Below are 22,663 nucleotides of genomic sequence, written 5' to 3'. Positions count from 1 at the left end.
AGCCCAGGAGGCAGAGGCTTCAGTGAGCCATGATTGTGCCACTACACTCCAGCCTGGGTGACAGAGCAAGACCCTATCTCAAAAAATACAAAAATTAGGGGCACACGCTCTCAGGATCTCCTGAGGGCTGAGTCATGGTTTAAAAAAAAAAAAAAAAAAGTACAAAAATTAGACAGGCGTGGTGGCCTGCGCCTGTGGTCACAGCTACTCAGGAGGCTGAGGTGGGGTGACCACTTGAGCCCAGGACGCAGAGGTTGCAGTGAGTTGAGATCACACCACTGCACTCCAGCCTGAGTGACAGAGTGGGGACCCTGTCTCAAAAATAAGAAGAAGTGGAGTGACTTTTAGTAATAAGGTATAATTTTTTGGGTTGTGAGACAACATATTTTCTAACGATATCACAACACCTTCAAGTTAACATCATTACAATCCAAGGATATATTTTATATTATTTTCATTTTATAGAAATGCAAAAATAAGGCCGGGCGCAGTGGCTCACACCTGTAATCCCAGCACTTTGGGAGGCTGAGGCAGGTGGATCATGAGGTCAGGGGTTTGAGACCAGCCTGGCCAACATGGTGAAACCCTGTCTTTACTAAAGATACGAAAAACAAAAAACAAAAAACTAGCTGGGCATGGTGGTGTGCGTCTATAATCCCAGCTACTTGGGAGGCTGAGGCAGGAGAATCCCTTGAACCCGGGAGGCAGAGGTTGCAGCGAGCCAAGATCATGCCATTGCACTCTGGCCTGGGGGACAGGGCGAGACTCCATCTCAAAGAAAAAAAAAAAAAAAAAAGAAAGCAATGCAAAAATAGAAAAACAGATACACCCTGCACAAGGACAGAATAAAGAAAGTATTTCATCTTCTATATCAAATGTCTTTGTCTTTTTAAAAACATAACACTATGATCTGCCTGTCTCTTTTGCACCCATAGTCAGCACCCTGATCCAATCATCTATTACCTGCATCATTTATACTACACATTTGTATCTGCTATCACATTCAACAGAAACAGATTTTATATTTACCAAGTGTGCCTATATTGTGCTAGATACTATGTATTTGCTAGGTCCACACAATTCTCATAATACCCTCTCAAGGTATATTTCCCTCCACTTTCCCTTCACCTTTTTTTTCTTCTTCTTTTTTTTTTTTTAAATCAGAGATTGAGACACAAAGAAACCAAGTAATTTACTTAAGGTCACACAGCCAGCAAGTGGAAAACCATAATCTAAACTGAGGTCACATGCTGTCAACAACAACAACAACAACAACAACAAAGTATTGCTCCTTGGCTACAGGATTTAAAAAGGGAAGATGTACTGACTGTCTACTTTGCTGTACTATCTTTCACTACCATATTTCTTAAGCCTCTCAACAAAGATGGTGGATATTATCCCCCTTTTACAGATAAGGAAATCAAGGTTCAGGGAAACAAATCACTTTCCTGAAGTCATAGAGCCAGTAAACGGCAGAATTAGGATTTGAACTTAGGGCTGACTTTAATATGCTGTTTCCAAAACTCCTTCTATTTACCATTTACTGTAACTTTCTAGGTTTCATATAACTTGTTTCCCATAAAAGATTATACACTTCTTAAAGATAAGAACTAGATCATGGATATTTTGTGTCCTTTATAGCATCTAGCAGTGCTGGCGACATGACACAGATATACCAGTTGATCTGAACATTGTTCCACTCTCCATATCACCACAGGAGAATTTGAAAAGCACTACTTTTCTCAACTCACATCCCTGTTGAAGGTCCAATGTTTCCCTATTACCTTCCACAACAAATCCCAACTCCATGACCTAATTCCTTTTTCTTTTTAACTTAGACAAAACATATGTTAAGTGTGTAAAACACACTAACAATTCGTTTTTTAAAAACATACATATATACCCATGTAACCTTTACATCAATATACATAACATTTCCAGGCTCTGGAGGTTCTCTGGCTCCTTTGCTGTTAAGTAACCCACAACTTCCACCAGATAACCACTATTTTTACTTTATAACCATTGATTAGTTTTCCCTGTCCTTTAACTTCATATAGAAGTATTCATAGAACATATTATCTTTTGTGTCTGGCTTCCTTTGGCTGATATAATGTCTGTGAGATTCACACACATTGCTGTGTATGAGCAATTTGTTCACTGCTGTGATTCTATCTTAACAGAAGCAAGTTAACTTAGAGAAGAAGTTATGCTTGCCTGTCATTTTGTTTTGTTCTGTTTTCCAAGAGAGAACCTTCCTTTATTAAGATTTACTGTGTGTGTTATGAGCCTGAACATCTGGTCATTAAACCATCTCTCTTTTAACATTATATCCTTCTCATGTTGGTTTCTACCACAGAAAGGAGGCAGAGTACCACATAAGCAACTGTAACTGAGTTACTCTAGCCAAGGATTAATGAGCTCTGTTTGGGATTCACAGTCATTTTGCATTTACTCAGTGCCAAGGCTACAAATGACAACTTTAGGCATCTGTCATTATGAAGACATTGCCACTGGTAACTACGGTCAAGTCAATGACAATGAAGGTGCACAGTCAGAACATACTTAGATTAGAAAGGTTTCAAAGACCTAAATGATGTGTATTTTCAACTAGTAACTACTGTTACATGTGTATCTACATGTAGTAGTGGAACCATTTCGATCAATTCTGTTATCCAAGGGTGGTAAACTGAGCTCAGCCAGGCCCTGGCCAAAAAAGGAGAGGCAATGCCAGGCCCAACTAAGATGAAGATAACTAAGTGAATTTCTGGTTACTTTTAAACATATTCTAAAGATAAATACAAATGTTTTACACTATAATTTGCAAAATACCTTATCATGTACGACTCCCTATTTAAACTAAAAAGTGTTAAATTCCTCCTTCTCCCAAATACATTAGAATATGCATTTCTGCTATCTAAATTCTATAGTGAGTCCTTTTATAAAACAATACTTATGCCCTTCACATATATTTTATAAATCTGAATTTTAATAAAGTTATAATTAAGGCATAAATACGGATAAGGGTGATATTTCTTTCTTTTAGATTCTAGTAAAACTTTGTAACTTGAGACATGTTGCATTGTTTTATACTATTTGTTTACCATGACTATAAATTATCCAAAGTCATTAATATTTAAGTCAGTCTGTAACACTTTGGAAGGAATATCTGACTCTGGGCCAAATAACAATAGTTAATTATAATAAGCTCTCATTAAAAAAAAAAAAAAATACTCCAAAGAATAATTTCCATGGTCTCTGATACTATATTTTCTTGATAAGAGACTCTGCAGTTCTGAAGTAACATTCCCTGGGCAGTGAGCTTTAGATATCCAACTCTGCTCTCTGGTGGGCAACACTGGAGTGTCACCTGCTTCTCACAAGATCTACTTGGCATCCAGGAGAAAAAGATACTGAACAGTGAACACAAAGAGATTATACAGAATTGAGTAAAATAAGAGTACAACCATATCCCTCAGAATATAATTACACATTAAATTAATATTAAAACCAACAATTAGCCCATTTAGGGAAATGTATTTGTGACTTCCCATCCCAGTACTTCACATCTTTTCTCCTTTACTTTTCTCCATTGCACTTCTGGCATATTATACTTCTTATACACTTTGTCTTTCCCTACTAGAACATCAACTACACAAAGGCAGGTATTCCTTTCCGTGTTGTTCACTGTTCAATCTCCAATGCCTAGAATAGTGTCAGACACATATGTTAAGAAATATTTACCGAACACGACTTTTTTTTGGGGGGGGGGCGGGGGGAGCAGGGGACACAGCCTCACTCTGTCACCCAGGCTGGAATGTGGTGGCACGATCTTGGCTCACTGCAACCTCTGCCTCCCAGGTTCAAGCATTTCTCATGCCTCAGCCTCCCAAGTAGCAGTGATTACAGGCATGCACCACCATGCCTGGCTAATTTTTTGTTATTTTCAGTAGAGACAGGGTTTCGCCATGTTGGCCAGGCTGGTCTTGAACTCCTGGCCTCAAGTGATCTGCCTGCCTCCCAGAGTGCTGGGATTATAGGCGTGAGCCACCACATCCAGCCCCACATCCAGCCCCGAGCACTTCTGTCATTTCAAACCAAATTTAGAACCAATCTGATAAAGGCGGTAGACTTGGAATATGAGCTTTCCAAAATGCTGGAAAGCTGAAGGCAAAGATATATATGGCTCAATGACACCTGGCAACTGATTCTGCTTTTCCTCAACTCCTCCAATGAATAACGATGCGATCCTATTAATTCTGAATCTGGTTTAAAAAGAACAGAAGCAGCCAATGTTTCTAATTATTCCCTTCAATATAGATTACTGAGAAAGGTCCCCTAAAATTATGAGTCCCAGAGTATAAAGGGCAGCCTGCCCAAAATTGAGCTAAATTTTTTGATCGACGGAGACCCTTCGCTTGTACCCTGGGGGCAGGTGTATGTCAAGGGAAGCTACACTGAGTGCATCTGTACTTGCCTCTTGGGGCCATTTGTCTTCTGATTAAGATTTTATATCATTAGCTAATTAAATAGGGAACTTAAACTAACTTACAACAATGTGGATTATATATAGTTCCTTTCTAGCAACTTATAACTAGAAAAACTGCAGCTGGTGCCAGAAAGGTCCAAGCCCTATTTCCAGTTTAAATATATTTCATAAGAAGGTGAATTATAAAGAAGGGTTCTACCTCTCAAGTCTCATTTTATAAAGGAGCTCCATTGTAACTGATCTCTAAAAATATTTTTAGGCCAGATGCAGTGGCTCACGCCTGTAATCCCAGCATGTTAGGAGGCTGAGGTGGGAGGATAACTTGAGCCTGGGAGGTTGAGGCTGCAGTGAGCTGTGATCGTCCTAACACTGCACTCCAGCCTGGGCAACAGAGCAAGATACCATCTCAAAAAAAAAAAAAAAAAAAAAATCTCTCCCTAGTGGAAAGATCTGTTTATTTTAAATGACTTGCTGAAGTGTAACATGGTAAAAGAAACGGAATCAGGAGAGAAAGGTAAAAGAATGAGACATGAAATAAGGGGAAAGAATGTGTAGATCCCAATATAAAGAGAAATGGTATGGGCCTTAGTTAATTCCCACGCCCATGACAGACATCAAGTGAGAGGAAGAAGGGAAGATGCAGCAGTTGAGAGTCAGTCATAAATCTTAGAAGCGTGAGAACCTTAAACACTTTTTAAGGCAGCTACAGGCAGACACAGAATGAAGGAGAGGTTAGAACAGTAAGGTAGTTCGAAGATAACAACCAAACTACTTGAAAGAGAGCAAAACTTCATATAATTCTTCCACTTAAAAATCTTCCTGACTTCTCATTGCCTATTGAATTGGGGCAAACTCTCATGCTAGTATTCTAAGTTCTTATTATCTATGTCTAATTTTACCTTTCCACTGTTCAGGCTAGAAGATTTCAGTGCTTGAAACCACTGCAGAAGAGACAGAATCTTAGTCCTCATTTGTATTTGCAATACTGGGTTTTTGAGAAAGTAGTACAGTAAAGTCTAAAGCACTGTAAAAATATTAGTTACTTCTATTGTATAAAAATGCAAAGCCCTACAATCATTTACCCCAACTTCTTTTTATTTTTTTAAGAGACAGGGTGGGCCAGGCACGGTGGCTCACACTTGTAATCCCAGCACTTTGGGAGGCCAAGGCAGGTGGATCACAAGGTCAGGAGATCGAGACCATCCTAACACAGTGAAACCCCGTCTCTACTAAAAATACCAAAAATTAGTCGGGCGCGGTGGCAGGCGCCTGTAGTCCCAGCTACTAGGGAGGCTGAGGCAGGAGAATGGCACGAACCCGGGAGGTGGAGCCTGTAGTGAGCCGAGACTGCGCCACTGTACTCCAGCCTGGGCGACACAGCGAGACTCCGTCTCAAAAAAAAAAAAAAAAAAGAGACAGGGTGTCACTCTGTCACCCAGGCTGGAGTGCAGTGGTGCAATAACAGCTCACTGCAGCCTTGAACTCCCGGGCTCAAGTGATCCTCTTGCCTCAGCCTACCATGTAGCTAGAATTACAGGCACGCACCACCATATCCAGCTGAATTTTTCATTTTCTTGTAGAGATGGGGTCTCTCTGTGTTGGCCAGGCTGGTCTCAAGTTCCTGTGCTCAAGTGATTCTCCTGCCTTGGCCTCCCAAGGCACTGGGATTATAGACATGAGCCACCATGCACAGCCTACCCCAACTTTTTTTAGTTTTACTGATGGAGAAAGTAGTCTCAAAGGTAAAACGACCTATTGATCAAAGAATAGAATGGTCACGAGAACACTAAAGCAGTCACAGAAAACAGCTCAACTTTGAAAACAGTTCAGTGCCGTGGGTAAATGAGCCAGTTATAGGAGAGAAGGAGTAAGGAACCTACCTTAGTGACTGTTTATTCACAGAGGAAGAGGAGAAGGGAAGTCAGCTCTCTACTACTTTCTGGTAGGGAATGAAAGAAGGGCAAAGATCTGTTTTTTTTTTTTTTTTAAAGTAAAACACCCAAGCAGGCAGAAAAGCAGATGCCTTCTGGAGGCATTAAATATGTTTTCGGGCACAGAAAGACATAAAAAGGTATACTTTAAAAGTATGTGCACTTCTGTGATGTTAAAGGGAATGAACTCATATAGATGATAACAAATAGTTAAATAATGATCTTGAGATTACTTCTAGAGGTGTTTATATCAAAGAAAGAAACAGAAATGCAGACTATCTGGCCCCAGCCCACACCTACTAGATCAATCTGCATTTTCACAAGATCCCAAGGTGATTCATGTGCACATTAAAGTCTGATGGCACTACTTAAGACCACATCTATTCTTTCCCTCTTCCAAAACCTTGCTTCTTCAATTATTACTTCTCTCATTCACACCTGCTATCCTTTTCTACACACTGGTTCCCTCACACTGCCCTAATTGCCAAAAAGCCTTCTTTCCTATCTGTAAGTTCACCCTTCAAGATCCCAGGACGTTATCCCAATACTTTTCCTTGTCCTCTACATCCAATTCATCAGCAAGTCCTGACAGCTTCACTTCCAAAATATACCCTGAAAAATTTTTTGTTTCTGAGATGGGGTCTCGCTCTGTCACTCAAGCTGGAGCGCAGTGGTGACAATCATAGCTCACTGCAGCCTGGAACTCCTGGGCACAAGTGATCCTCCACCTCAGCCTCCTGCTAGCATATGCCACCATATCTGAACATTTTATATATTTGGTGTTAAAAATATATTTTTTAATCAAAGATGTCTTTAAAATAAAAATACAGATAACTAGGTTCTATTCTAGAGAAACTGACTTTGTGGGTCTGGGACAAGTTAGGCCTATATATTGTTTTTAATAGCTGAGAGCCACTGCTATAGAATTTCCTAAGTCAATCATAAATGGCTTCTTTTCCCTTTTTGTGGCACCGACAAATACTGTTTTTGGTCTTTCATTGACTGATCGATTTTAGAAATGGGGTCTCACTATGTTGTCCAGGTAGCACTTGAACTCCTGGGCTTCTGGACTCAAGTGATCTGCCTTAGCCTCCCAAGTATCTGGCACTACAAGTGTTACCACCATGCCTGGCTATGTTTTGCTTTTTAACAGGTTTTTTTTTGTTTTTTTTTTTTTGAGACAGAGCCTTGCTCTGTCACCCAAGCTGGAGTGTAGTGGCACAATCTTGGTCTCTGCCACCTGCGGGGTTCCGACGATTCTTGTGTCTCAGCTGCCCAAGCAGCTGGCATTACAGGCATGCACCACCATGCCCAGATTTTTTTTTGTATTTTAGTAGAGACGGGGTTTTGCCATGTTGGCCAGGCTGGTCTTGAACTCCTGGCCTCAAGTGATCCACCTGCCTTGACCTCCCAAAGTGCTGGGATTATAGGCATGAGCCACTGCGCCCAGCTGAGAATACATTAATAATCTAATCTTAAGGGGATCTGCAGGCTCAAAAAATGGACACAGAGATAACATTGCAATAGAGGTAACTACACATCTCCAAAACAGATCTGCCTTGCCTGTCATCTCAATAAGCAGCCTGCACCTCACTTCTCAGTAAGAATGCCTTTAGCATAAACACATTTTATTCAAAGCTATCTGAGCTTCATGGCTGTTGATTAAGCCATTATTTTGACTTGCCTACAAGGTTACACAAATCATAGGTACTAATTTGTGGCTTTAAAACTGCAGCTAGACTCTTCATTACCAAAGAGTCAGGTTCAATGAAAAGAAGTCATTTGGGGGATTGTAAAAATTTTAAAACCTTATACACAGGGCCGGGCATGGTGGCTCACACTTTATAATACGTGCAATCTTTGGGAGGCTGAGGTGGGAGGATTGCTTGAGCCCACGTGGTGGAGATCAGCCTGGGAAACATAGTGAGACTGAATCTCTACACAATTCTTTTAATAAATGAGCTGGGCATGGTGGCATGCACCTGTAGTCCCAGCTACTTGGGTGGCTGAAGCAGCACTTGAGCCCAGGAGTTGAAAGTTATAGTAAGCTATGACTGCGCCTCTGCACTCCAGCTTGGGCAACAAAGTGAGACTCTGTCTCTAAGGGAGAAAAACCCTTACACACAGAATTCTGTAGTAAATAGTTTAGGTAGAATCATTAAGTAAATAAGCCTATAAAACATTCTACTCAGGATTTGGTAAAGTTGGATCTTACTATTTCTCTGAGGCAGGACTAGGGGAGGAAAAAAATATGTGAAACATATCTGCCCTAACTCTTACCAGCCAATTACCATGCTCTACCAATGATGAGGATATCAATCTAAGACACATCATTAGTTCAAAGATCATTAAAGCAACCATCAAAAGCCAAAAGGATGCTTATTATCTACAGCAAGTATTATCTGGGCCCTTTTCCACAACTGTTCGCAGAACCTTCATTCCTACTATACCTCCATTTTTTTTTTTTTTTTTTTTTTTTGAGACGGAGTCTCACTCTGTCTCCAGGCTGGAGTACAGTGGCACAATCTTGGCTCACTGCAAGCTCTGCCTCCTGGGTTCAAGTGATTCCCCTGCCTCAGCCTCCCGAGTAGCTGGGACTACAGGCGCACAACATCACGACCAGCTAATTATTTGTATTTTAGTAGAGACGGAGTTTCACCATGTTGGTCAGGATGGTCTTGATCTCCTGACCTTATGATCTGCCAACCTTGGCCTCCCAAAGTGCTGAGACTGCAGGCATGAGCCACCGTGCCTGGCCCCCACCATCTTAATCTAACCCTAAATAAAGGCAAATTATGTAGCAGATTTAGCCTCTGCAAGACAGATCATTCCAAGCAAGAAGGGAAGAAGTAACATTTACAGAACTCCTGCTATGTGCCAGGCACTATGCCTTGCATGCTTACATTTAATCCTTGATTCCCCAAAAATCCAGTAAGGAAAATATTTCAGATCCTGAACTGAATCTCAGACAGGTTAAGTAACTTACCTAGGATCACAGACTGTTAAGTAAAAGAGTCAGAATTTAAACCCATGTATGTCTGACTCCAAAGCCTATTTTTTCCTACTATACTAAGATGCCTCTCTTCCGTAAGAATTTAAGAGATAAAAATGAGATTATTTAAATGCATTTGGTAAATGAAATTTCTGCATTCGTCCACTCAACAAATACTTAAGAAACAGCTACTGTGCCAAGCACTAGGCTAGATATGTTAAACATGAACTGAGCCTTTAGAGCTTAAGGAACTTGTCCCAGGATATATGGCTATTAAGTAATGAGAAGACTAGAACTTAGACAGCCTGACTTCAGTGATTACACACTCCACTACTCCACTATGCTGCGTCTCTAAAATTTAAAGGAAAACACGAGTGAAGCATTAGTCTTTTCCATCGCAGTGAAAAAAAGTAGGCCATTTTAACTGCATACAGTCTTGAAAGGAAGTCTAATAAAGGGCCCACTGGCTGACAAAGGGAAACATTTATTCTTTCCTCAAACCAATTTCAGTTTTATGCATATTCATTCTGGACATGATTAGTATTAATAATAAAGTTTCTTAACTGTCTTGATCATAAATAATATTACCACCTCATATTTTAGTGCTTTTTACATTTTCCAAAATGTTTTTACATACGTTATTTTAACAAATATAACCATCAATAGCTCCCTGTCTTTATTTCTACAGAAAGAAGCCAAATGTTCTGGCATCTATCCAACATCCCTGACATCTCTGCCTTTCTAGCTTAACTTGCTACCCATCATACATGTTTCAGCCACGATTCCCTGAAGGTTCTATCTTTGTTCATGGCGCTGTTCATACAATTCCTTTTGCCTAGAATGGTCTTGTGATCTACCTGGTAAATTCTGACTACTCTTTCAAGAGCTATCTTCCCTATGAAACCTTCAGCTCACTGAGCTAGTCACTCCCTCCTCTACAACCAACAAATCAGTTTTTACACATCTAGCATAGGAGTTATTATCATTATAGATGTGTTTTCTTTTTCCCAAGAGACTGAGCTCTTTAAGAGCAGTGACTATGTCTTTCTCATCTGCTTCCTCAGTGCCAAACTCATAGAAGGTATTTAATATTTATGAAATGATAAAAGAATGATTATACAGACCACTAAACTAGGAATTAGAAAATCTAAGTCCAAGTCCTACACTAAAAGGCAAAGTAAGTTTTAAGCTCAGTTTTTTCAGTGTAAAATAAGTAATTTTCAATTCAATTAAACATTCGTTGCCATGACTAAAGCTTCCTAATCATTAATTTAACAGATGGGAATATTCTGAGAGTTCTTTAGAAGGGTCACAAAAAATCCAAATTTTGTTATTACCTCCTCCATCATGATGTCCTGTGTGGCCAAGATTTCTCCTTTGGTTGCTCCACTGTGTACCAGGTTCCGCAGTCGTATACAGAATTCTCTCATCTATGACAGAAACTTATTCAGCACTCCAAGTTACCCAAATTCAATTGTAAATGACTCTCACAGACCAACACAAGTTCTATTTTGAAGTATAACTCAGGCCAGACCCATGACAGAGTTCATAAAGGCAAATGTGTTTTTCTTCAACTTGTCCACTTAAACACATAGCTAAAAATGCTTTCCATAAGGAGAAAAGGCATAAATTACTCCTCCAAAATACTAGATGGAACTGCTTCTTCTCTGCAAACATCACATAAAGATGTTTTATGTGTCTGGGCATGGGGAAAACATGTGATCACATAATGCCTATCACTCAGAAAAAGCAGGAGACAAGATAATTATGCCACTATGTTACTCTCGTAGAATTTCAATAGCTGTCCATTTTTCCTTCTCTGCCGGCTGACTATGACTATGGTTATGCCAGCCCCCAATAAAATTTCCATTTTTTCATTTCATTTTTTCACCAAGATAAAGGTAAGTCTGAAATTTAACCACAGTGCTAAAGAGGATGTTGCTCTGACTTCAAATGGAATCAAATGCCATACTATTAATGATTTTTTAGCCTTTGGAGAAGAATCCCCAGCGTTTCCAGGGTGGAAAATAGTCTACTAATGTTGGGGAGACACACCTATAGTTTATTTTAAAATGTAATCCTTCTCCCAGGGAGATGAAAAATCCAATTTTAGCCTCATGGATTAGGACAGCAGATTCTGGCAACTCCCAGTTCTCAAAAACCACGCCTGGCTAGCAAAGCAGCATCCCTGTAGGAATTATAATTCTCCTCGGGAAAACTGGTTATGTAGAGAAGACAAAATGATTCATTAAGATAACTGAAGCAAATAAAAAGCAGTTCAATAACTACAACAAATCTTTAGTGGGTGGATAAACCACATTGATGTGGTCTGGGGAAGTCTCAGAACACATCACCCTCTTTAAGGGAATCTTGCGAATATTCTTTTTGGTTTTACTAGCACATAAAGCAGTCCTAGCCTGCCTCCACTAGAACCAAGTGAGAGACACAGCACCCTGAGTGCTTGTGGCCAATATTAATTGGACATGGGACTTTATTTCCTAACTATCCCCCTAAGAAAACATTAACATCAACAGAAATAAAAGTGGAAGTTTTTTAAAAGGAAAAACCCTTTAATATTAATTATTTTTAAAGTTATTAAGTAGCTACATTGCTTTTGACAAACATGGACATTGGCAGTTATCTTGTACACAAACTGTATACACTGAGATACCCAGGAACCCCTTTTAAAAAATAAGTTTTAAGGAAAGCACACTAAACTCAATCTAACCCTGCTTCATGTATTGTACCTTGTGATTCAGAATATCATTCATCCTTCTGGTTGCCTCTGTTGTATAAGATTCAGGGAAGCATTTCTTAGGGATAACACCATATTTTTCTAAAAGAAAACAAACTCTAGTGTTAAAGAAGGTAAAAGATTAGAAACCCTGGCAAAAATAGTGATTCTTTCAAAAAATAGGCGGTATTTTCCTGGCTTACTTCAGAAAATCTTATACCTCATATTATGAAGCAGGGTTTTTTTGTGTTTTTTTTTTGACAGAGTTTTGCTCTGTCACTCAGGCTGGAGGGCTGTGACACAATCCTGGCCCACTGCAGCCTTGAACTCCCAGGCTTGGCCTCCTGAGTAGCGGCAACTATGGTGCATGATACCATGTGCATCTCATTTTTTTATTTTCTGTAGAGACAGGGCCCCACAATGTTACCCAGGCTGGTACTGAACTCCTGGGCTTGAGCAATCCTCCTGCCCTGGTCTCCCAAAGTGCTAGGATTATATGCCTGAGCCACCTTACGCAGCCTAAGTAGGTTTTTAATGTGCATATTTATCTGTCTGTGTTAGAATTAATTCTATTCTTTTTATCTACTATACTTTGTCACTTCTCAGCCTTGTGGTCAAGATCAAATGTATCCATCATACTTTTGTAAAGTGCTCAGCATGACGAGATTTTCCAAAAGATGTTTTGAAGACATTTTAACACAGCTCCAGTTTTAATGTGTTTCCTGATTACATCAATGGATAAGAAAACAATTTTTTCACGGAAAATTAGTTCTCCTTAATACTACCTTTTCTTTTCCAACCCATCCTTCACAGTAGCTCTCTCCTTAATCCTCATTTAAGAAGGCACTTTATAGGTGAGAATGTGAACTAAAGGTCCTTAGAAATAACTATATATCCTTCTTGGAGACCAATTCTACTCTGTACACAACCACCAAAGAACTGGCCCATGCCTAACTACAGGCTTACTTAATCATGCTGAGTTTCAGTTCCACTAAAGAAAGAACTTTTACCAACAATATTGACAAGCATATCCCATTGGCCACCATCATTTGCAGGGTTCGTAAGCAAAAACTGCACCAGCCTCCCATCCTCAGGCTCCTTTCTCTGGGCTGTGTCCACAAAAGCATTCAAGAAGAAATAACAGCGTTCAACCTAAAGAGCAAAGAAAGTTAAATAAAATTAAAAGACAAAAAGTGTCAATAATTTTACTGGCATTATCAACAGAATGGGAGTCTTGGAATTACCATGGAATCAACATAATAGTTTTTTTTTTCTTTTTAAAAACATGAACCCTTCATGAATTTGCATGTCATCCTTGTATGGAGACCATGCTAATCTTTTCTGTATCACTCCAGTTTGGGTATTTATGATGCTGAAACAAGCACCATAATAAGTATTTTTAAACTAAAACTGGTAAATAAACATCAGTATCTGACTTCATCAGAATATCTGAAGTTTCTTCTTTTACCTGTGTATGTATCCTAATGTATTGTGTATATGTGTACAGTGTTTACATTCCAACGCTAAAACAAAACCTGATATTTAAAGTCTTTAATCGATGAACATTTAATGAACACCTATGTAATATATATTTTATTTACTTATTTTTAGACAGGGTCATGCTCTGTTGCCTAGGCTGGAGTGCAGTGGTGCAATCTCACTGCAGCCTCAACCTCCTGGGCTCAAGCAATCCTCCTACCTCAGCCTCCTGAGTAGCTGGGAGGACAGATGTGCACCACACGTGGCTAATTTTTGTACTTTTTGTAGAGACAGGGTTTCGCCAGGTCCAGACTGGTCTCGAATTCCTGGGCTCAAGCAATCCTCTCACCTCAGCCTCCCAAAGCGCTGGGATTACAGACATGAGCCACCAAACCAGGTCAGTAATATACATTTTGAAGATTAGGAAATGGAATATGGCCAGGAGTGGTGGCTCACACCTGTGATCCCAGCACTTTGGGAGGCCAAGGCAGGCAGATCACTTGAGGTCAGGAGTTCAAGACCAGTCTGGCCAACATGGTGAAATGCCCTGTCTCTACTAAAAATACAAAAATTAGCTGGGCATGGTGGCATGTGCCTGTGATTCCAGCTACTTGGGAGGCTGAGTTGAGAGGATGGCTTGAACCCGAGAGGCAGAGGTTACAGTGAGCTGAGATTGTGCCACAGCCCTCTAGCCTGGGTGGCAGGGTGAGACTGTCTCAAAAAAATAAAGAAACAATGAAATAAAATTATTTACTGTTTTTCAGACAAGTTCTTGAGAAGGGAAATTAGGTCCTAGAAAAGAACAAATAACCTAAAAAGATGCTAAAAAGGGAAATATATTGAATATTGAATATAAAATTTAAAATTTTAAATAGACAAGCGAGCAGTAAGATGAGTGGTAAACTTATTTCATTGCCAAAAAATGGTCACCTACCAACCAAAAACAGTTCTGCCTTTGAAAGAGTCAACTTTTGATACTCTGGAAGTCAGAATAAAAGGTGCTTCACCTAGTATGAAAGGGCAGGCTATAACTGGAAAAGCAACAAATGAAGAGGCAGTCCCTACCAAGGCTGGTATCGACACAAAAAGAATCTTGCCAGATCCGTCCCATACCTTGTCCCAAAAAAACAGGTAAGATTGACTAAACTCAAATTCTTCAATATTTAATTTTTTCATGAATGGAAGCCTCATAACATTCAGACAAGAAAAGATCCAGCATCGCCCTGAAACAAGAAAGCACATCAAGAAATTATGAGGGTTCACATAGACTGCACTGCTCCAACTGTATTTCCCACCAATGAACTCATGACAAGATCTGGACAATTCAGAAAGAGTAAATCAGAAAGAGCAGAAAGATTAAAAACAAAACAAGAAAGGTGGTAATTATTATTAGCAATATATATGCAAAAGGTTTAATATCTTTAACACAAAAACACTCTCACATATCAAATAAAGAATCCATTCATCAGAGTAATGCCTTCTCCAAGTTGTACTCTACTTCAAAATAAATTAACTGAGAGCGCCATTAGAAAAGTCTTTTAAGGTCTTAAATATAGGGAAATTATCTCTTTTCTGAAGGAAAATTCTGAGGGAAAAACTTTGACTTGTATTGGGTATAACTTTTTTACTAATATGAAAATGTTTATAATATATTGGTAAGTGAAAAAGATAGGTAGCTTACAGAACAATGTATAAGATATCAATGCATATTTACACACACAAAGACTTGACAAATATACAGGAAAAATATTCACTTGGTATTTGCAAATAATCTATATTAAACAAAAATAATTTTGTAACAAGAAGAAAACTCTAGTTAACTATAGTGTTTTTTGAAAGTCACTAGTGCCTATTAGTTCGTCTTTACCTTAGATTTACCTGTATGTCACCTCTCTTCTATACGCTATATATTTCTAGTAGAGGGGATCTGGATGCACTGGTGATGTGAAAACTGCATGAAAATAAACTACACAACTCACATGCTATTTGGATCTTTTGTATATAAAAGTGACACTGCAAAATGTGTAAGACCTGACCTGTTCCCTAACGGGTCACTGCAATCTAAACTACGTAGGACCACTGTGACATTACTAACTGGATCATCTGTAGCCTGAGAGCCCACAGCACTCCCAGCACTTTCTTCTAGAGCAAAACATTAATTATTGTAAGGTCTTGGCTTTTTCCTTAACATTTAAAAAATCAATTTTATTCAGGTATAATGTACATACAATAAAATGTACTCACGTTAAATGTGTGCTTTGTGAGTTCTGACCGACTCTAAACAAGCACTGATGTGCTTCCTGTCCATATAGATAGACTGGGAGATCGTTTTTAGGTACAGAAAGACTAAAAATTCCTTTTAGTACAATTTTGTTGTAAGAATGTGCTCCTTATTTAAATCGCTGGATATCCAATCTTTCACTATACCTGTTTTTTTCTGAGAGTGGTGCTAGAAAGCAGACAGCAAAACGAGACTTCTTGACCAGTAAGGCATGAGAACAGAACTTTTTTCTGTATTACAAACTGATCTACTGGTGGGAACTGAGCCCATCAGCACATTAGCTTCAGTTGTAACCAAGAAGCATATTTAAAAGTAACATCTGATGACATTTTAATGTCATTACATTGTGTCTTTCCTATTTCATAGTATAGGGGCTTCAGGGCATTTCTGGGGAGTCCTCCAAGGATATGAACATTTTCATATGTTCTGTTTTGTGACCAAGACCATATAGCTCCAAGACATGGGCTACAAACCACATAACATTGGAACATAATATAGTCAATTACACTCAAACATATACTCATGGACATGTCACTTTTGTACTCTAACTGCATGTGCTAACACGCCACAGAACACCAAAACAAACCACATGGGTAATGTTCGTAGACCTGCCTGTACCTGTGCCTCATTCTTTACGAATTTACGACCAGTTCTTTCAGTACGCATTTAAGACCACTCTTAAATTAGATACCAAAATGGGACGCTGTCAGGAAGGTCAAGGAAAGTATGGGAGAAGTGGAAGCCCACACCTGAGCTCTTCTGGTTGGTGACTGGCTTGCCCTCCTGGGGCACGGCATGCTGGAACACATGCTGCGCGCGCTGCACCGTGGCCCGCTTCAGACAGATGTCCAGCAGGTCGTGGGTGGTCCCGACATTCTGGGCAAGTACGAACTGGGGGTCGGAATTCAGTTTCTGTATCAGAGCAGCTACCTTCTCCGAATTCAGTCCTGTTGGGAGACCAAACGGGATTTTAACGCAAAAACAGGGGGGAAAGGGCTGATCTGGGGCTCCCGCGTCCCGGATCTAACTTCGTAAGCGCATCCTGGGGTGCCCGCTGCAGCGGGGAAACCCATGAGCGGCGTCCTCCTCCAAGGCGCTGTCTCCCTCCAGGCCGCTCCAGCCTGCCCCGAAAGCTCCCTCCCCGCCATCGCCCAGGGTCCCAGCCCCCGGCCTTCCCCACCGCCGGGCCTCACGGGGACCGCGGAGCTCCTCCAGAGAGGACCGCGGCGGGGGACGGCGGGACCTCACCCGCGCTGCTCATGGCGCCCACGCTGCCTGGCGGTGTAACGGTAGCTTCCAGGGTCCTTGGGCGAGCGCCGGGGTTGCGCTGCGGCTCGCTGCCTACGGGGCTCGACTTGTCTCTCGCACTCGGAGCGCCGGAAAAAGGAAACCGGCTCAGCGGCGGCGGCGGAGAGGCTGAGGCCGGGAGAAACGGGGTCCGCGGAGGGACAAAACTCCCCCCTCGCGTTGCTGAGTCAGCGCCGTCGGGGCTGGCCCCGCCCGGGGGAGGGCCGACGGGGGCGGCCTAGCTGAAGCGCTGGGTCAGCCAGCGCCCGGGGGCTGAGGCCGCTCCTGCCCCCGCGCAGTTGATCTGCGCGCCAGGGCGGCGCCGGAGCCTTCGCCCCTCCCCGCCCCGGGTTCCCGCCTCCGGGCCGCGCGGGCGCCCTCCCGGGATCAGGCCCGCTCCGAGGAGGGAGGCTGACGGGTTCCCTATGGGCCCAGACCCCAAGTACTCTAGCATCGGGGAATCGTCCCCTGGAAGCCTTGTGAGAAGCCAAAAGGGAGCTCGAGGCGGGAGGGAGGAGCTGAGAGGTCCCATAATTAAGCGTCGGGCTTAGGACGGGTCGATATGTCACAAGGAATGCACCCGAAGGCTCTTCCTGTAGGCTTCGTTTGCTGACCAATCACTGCATTCTCAATGGTAACTTGTTGCTTGGATTCTCATCAGAAGCAAATAATTGTCTTTGAGGGGAAATTGGAACCAAGCTCTTTCCCACCCACTCCAAAGCTACTACCAGAGTTCTACAAATAGACATCTGCTCATTTCAAGAACACTACCCATCTGGTCTTCACGGAGTCCATGAGTGTCTCCTGTATAGTCCAGCATGTCCCGTTGGGTTTAACTAAGGAGGATGACGGAGGCTAGCCTTATGCATCAATATTGTTTCGCCGAGTTCTCTACAAAACTAACTGATGCTCCCCCTCTAGGCTTTCAAGATAACTCAACAGTTTCCCAAAGTTTTGAGATTGTGAAAACCTTGTTATTGTTGATTCCATTTTTCATGCCCTGAAATCTCAGCCCTTAGTAAGATGTTGGGATAGAACCCACAGAGGGTAAAACAAAAACACTGAAACCCTGTATCTGCTATTCAAAACAATGAGGTTGTGTGTGTGTTGGGGGGGGGACCTGGAATCTAGGTCTTCTTAGATTGAAAATCATCACAGTTCTAAGGAACTCTGATATCTGGAAAAATCCATACTCAGGCACCAATCAGTCATTTGAGAAAGCACAGTTTCTATGTCCCTAGAGAGACTCGGCTAAAAATTGGGGATATAACATAGCAACTATTTTAAGTGGGCCCATCAACCATCCTATTCTGAGGTTCTTTCAATATCTGAAAAAGAAGAGGCTGAAAATTATACAGAAAGAAATCACTGGTCCTTTCACAAAATGATGTTCAAGCATCCTGCCCAATTCAAGTCATAAATTTTTATTCAATATCTAACATGTACTAGGCACTGGACAAACTGCTGATGACATAGAGACGAACAAAGCTTAATCTTGCCCTTAAGAAACGCAGTGTAGTAGGAAAGAGATGCAAAGCAACTTTTAGACTATCTGTGGTAGCATACCAGTAGCGCTGTAGACTGTAGAAGCAATGAGGAGAGCACTGTCAATCAGGGCCAAAGGGTGCCTGAAAATAGAAGTGACAAGAGAGCATGATCTTGAAGAGTGGATGAGATTTTTACAAGTCGAAGAACAGGAGAAGGGCATTCAAGGCACCAGCGAAGGCGCAGTGAATAAAATCATGTTCAAGAAAGGGTGCATCATAATCGGATGTGGCTAAGAGCAAGGCATGTTTCGGGAGCAGAGGCAAGGTGTAGGACTGGAAAAGTTTTGTAGTTTGGGCCAAGATATAAAGGGTTTTATTTGCAATGCCTGAGCATCTGGACTTTATCTTGTGGTTAATTAGAAGACAAAATGGGTTTTGAAACAAAGGAAAAATAAGCTCAAGTCTGTGTGAAAAAAGAAACCTGGTGGCAGTGGGGAGAGTGATTTGGAGGGGAGAGGCTCTGGAGATAGGGAAACTGGTTAGAAGGTTCTTCCAGTAGTGAACTTGGGAGAGGACAAAAGCCTTAAATTGCGGAAAGGGAAGAGGCATTGATAATCTTGAAGTTTTCAGCGGAATAAGAAGATGGAAGGTGGTGTCATTAACCAAGAGAGGGCATACAGAAAAATAGGCATATTTGCATATTTGCAAGTGTGCAGATCTGAACTGAGTTTGGGCCATAGCAAAATTAGGATGCCCCACAGGACACCCAGGAAGAGAAGTTCAGGACGTAGATGAAAAGATGTCTAGAGATTAGATGAGACACATAGGTTCGAGTTGGAACCATGAAAGTCAGCAGGGTTACAGAGGGAAAGAGGATAGAGCAAGAAAGAGATGAAGACCACAGATAGTGCCCTGGGCTGCAATGTGCAGTTGCACAGGGTGTTCATGGCACAAGGGCACCAGGCTGAGCGTGGTGAGTAGGGACTAAAACGCAGTCCAGGCTCTGCTTGCCAAGCCGTGCACCCTGGCCGAGGCTGTGCACAGAGTATGATGTACCTTTCACTACCTTTTTTTTTTTTTTTTTTGAGACGAGTCTCGCTCTGTCACCCAGGCTGGGGTGCAGTGGCATAATCTCGGCTCATTGCAACCTCCACCTCCTGGGTTCAAGCAATTCGCCTGCCTCAGCATCCTGAGTAGCTGGGATTACAGGCGCGCACCACCATACCCGGCTAATTTTTGCATTTTTAGGAGAGACGGGGTTTCACCATGTTGGCCAGGCCGGTCTTGAACCCCTGACCTCGTGATCTGCCCACCTCGGCCTCCCAAAGTGCTGGAATTAAAGGCATGAGCCACCACGCCCGGCCCCTTTCACGACTTCTTATAAGGATGCCATATGGGGGTAGCATTAGCTCTGAAAATGATAATGTTTAAAGTATGGGTGAAGACAGAGGAGCCAGCAGAAATAGAAAGAGCAGTCAGAGAAGTAGGAGACCCGGGGAGTTATGTCCTGGAATCCCAGGAAGGCAAGGAGAGGACAGTGAATTGAACTAAAAGCTGCAGAAAGTCAAGTAAGATTGGTTTTGGCAACTGGGTTACAGGCAACCTTAGAGAGGGCAGTTTTAGTGGAAGGGAAGGGTAGGCAGAAGCCACATTGTAGTGAGTTGAGAGGGAGGTAAATATTAGGGAAGCTGTTTGGGGAGAAAGGGTAAATTTATTTCTACTGGAGGATGAGAGGAAGGAACCAGTACAGATGAGAGATTAAATATATGTCAGAGAGGATACAATTGCAAGAGTAAGAGCTCAGGAGGAGATAGAATCACTGGGGAAGGTGGAGGGGACCAGTTTTACAGCTATTGCCACCCTTTCCGCGCTGGCAATTACATTTCTCCACCCCATGCCCAGAGATTTCTATCATCATCTCTTTGCTGGCCTCCTGCTCTGTCCTCATCATCAGGGTGGCACCCTTATTACCAGATTTCAACCCAGCAATTCACACCCATGCACTCAGCCCCCATGTGGGCATGGTGAGGAGGTACAGAATAAAACTGGTTTCCCAGTGGATTGCCCCCAAATGACCTATCCAGGAAGACATTTCTCCAAGAAGAAAATTCCGTGTTCTATCCCTCTTATTCCAACCAGAAGAGATGTTGTACAGCCCAGTGACACCTCGTGGGACAAAGCAACCAGAAACAGAATTCTAGTATGAAGTCCATAATATTAAAAAAGAAAATATTGCCTGTAATCCCAGCACTTTGGGAGGCTGAGGTGGGAGGATTCCTGCCTCGAGTTAAAGGCCAGGAGTTGAAGACCAGCCTGGGCAACATAGTGAAACTCCACCACTGCAAAAAAAAAAAAAAAAAGAAAGAAAAAGTTTTATAAAAAATTAGCTGAATGTGGTGGCAGATACTTTTAGACCTAGCTACTCAGGAGACTGAGATGGGAGGATCACTTGAGCCCAGGAGTTTGAGGCTGCGGTGAGCTATGATCACACTGCTATACTCAGCTGTCTCTAAAAAGAAAGAAAAGAAAATCTTTATAAATCGTTTGAGGTAGCATCATCTGCCACTGCAGATATGCCTTCTGCCTGTTGCTTCCATGCCACTCTACCAAGTTAAAGCAAACAAGGCCAGTCTCAAGGCAAATTTTCCACCCTGTGTCTCCTCCTTTGCTGTCCACCAATCTTCGACATGTGTTTGTCAGCTACTTCTTGTTTTTTTTTCTTTGAGATGAAGTCTCGCTCTTGTCCCCGGGGCTGTCGTGCAATGGCATGATCTCGGCTCACTGCAATCTCTGCCTCCCAGGTTCAAGCAATACTCCTACCTCAGCCTCCCAAGTAGCTGGGATTACAGGTGCCTGGCCACCATACCCGGCTAATTTGTGTATTTTTAGTAGAGACGGGGTTTCACCATGTTGACCAGGCTGGTTTCGAACTCCTGACCTCAGGTGATCCGCCTGGCTCGGCCTCCCAAAGTGCTGGGATTACAGGCATGAACCACTGTGCCCGGCCGCAACTACTTCTATTTCAATAGAAAAGACCAGGTTTTTATGTTGAATGGAAGTCTAGGCTAGAATCTAACACAAACATTCTCCAATTCTATGAAACTCATTCATACTTAAGTGTTGTCCCCACTAACTCCAAGATTTGCCTTGGTCAGGAAGCCTCCTTATATTTCACCAGATGTGATAGTCAACTTCAGAGTTCACACATTGGTAGCCTACTGGAGCAAATTCAGCTTTGAGATGTTTTGTTTGGCCTGCATGGTAATTTAAAATTTTTGAGCTGGCCAGGGCAGTGGCTCATGCCTGGAATCCCAGCACTTTGGAAGGCTGAGGCAGGCAGAATGCTCAGGAGTTGGAGATCAGCCTGAGCAACATGGCAAAACCCTGTGTCTATAAAAAATACAAAAATTAGCCAGTGTGATAGTGTGCACCTTAGTCCCAGCTACTTGGGAGTCTGAGATGGGAGGGTTGCTTGAGTTTGGGAGGTTGAGGCTGCAGTGAGTCATGATCATGCCACTGCCCTCCAGCCTGGGTGACAGAGCAAGACCCTGTCTCAAAAGAAATTTTTTTTTGAGACAATATTTATAATTGGGAAGTGTCGGACCCAAATCTGGGTAGCTGGCTTCTCTTTAAAATATTGTTGTTTTGGCTGGGTGCAGTGGCTCATGCCTACCACTTTGGGAGGTCGAGGAGGCCGATCACTGGAATCCAGGAGTTCAAGACCAGCCTGGGCAACATGGTGAAACTGATAGTGATAGGAGGCAGTCAAACACCTAGGCAATAGGGGCGGGTCCCCGGTGAAATCCCACCTTCAAGCCAAAGACAGTTTAAAGCCTGAAAGCCAAGCTACAAGTCTTGGATGAATCTGTGGACTGGATTGAGAACTCCTCTTCCTGTTTGGCATGCTTTCCCCTGACTAAGCCCCATCCTTCACCTAATTTACATATACCTACCCTTCCCTAACTGATTTTTTACACTGCTGTGCC

General features: G+C 42.1%; 1 protein-coding gene and 1 non-coding gene across 2 annotated transcripts in view; both read right to left on the bottom strand.

Annotated features, from left to right (window-relative positions):
* The window catches only part of BLMH (bleomycin hydrolase), a 45,017-nt gene extending 27,586 nt beyond the window's left edge, over window positions 1-17,431 (bottom strand). Inside the window, exons 1-6 of the mRNA XM_032163104.2 lie at window positions 17,152-17,431; window positions 16,653-16,850; window positions 14,736-14,845; window positions 13,154-13,295; window positions 12,157-12,245; window positions 10,747-10,839 (exon numbers count right to left, since the gene is read on the bottom strand). Coding sequence (XP_032018995.1) covers window positions 10,747-10,839; window positions 12,157-12,245; window positions 13,154-13,295; window positions 14,736-14,845; window positions 16,653-16,850; window positions 17,152-17,164 — 645 coding nt within the window. The 5' untranslated portion in view covers window positions 17,165-17,431. The remainder of the gene's footprint in view (window positions 1-10,746; window positions 10,840-12,156; window positions 12,246-13,153; window positions 13,296-14,735; window positions 14,846-16,652; window positions 16,851-17,151) is intronic.
* Window positions 13,422-13,528, bottom strand: LOC116475990 (U6 spliceosomal RNA). The gene has a single exon (XR_004250077.1). It is a non-coding gene; the product is annotated as a U6 spliceosomal RNA (small nuclear RNA).
* Window positions 17,432-22,663: the final 5,232 nt, after the last annotated feature.

The sequence above is a fragment of the Hylobates moloch genome, unplaced genomic scaffold (genome assembly GCF_009828535.3).
Source record: "Hylobates moloch isolate HMO894 unplaced genomic scaffold, HMol_V3 SCAFFOLD_10, whole genome shotgun sequence".
NCBI classification, from domain to species: Eukaryota; Metazoa; Chordata; class Mammalia; order Primates; family Hylobatidae; genus Hylobates; species Hylobates moloch.
This window is presented reverse-complemented; position numbering and strand designations above follow the sequence as displayed.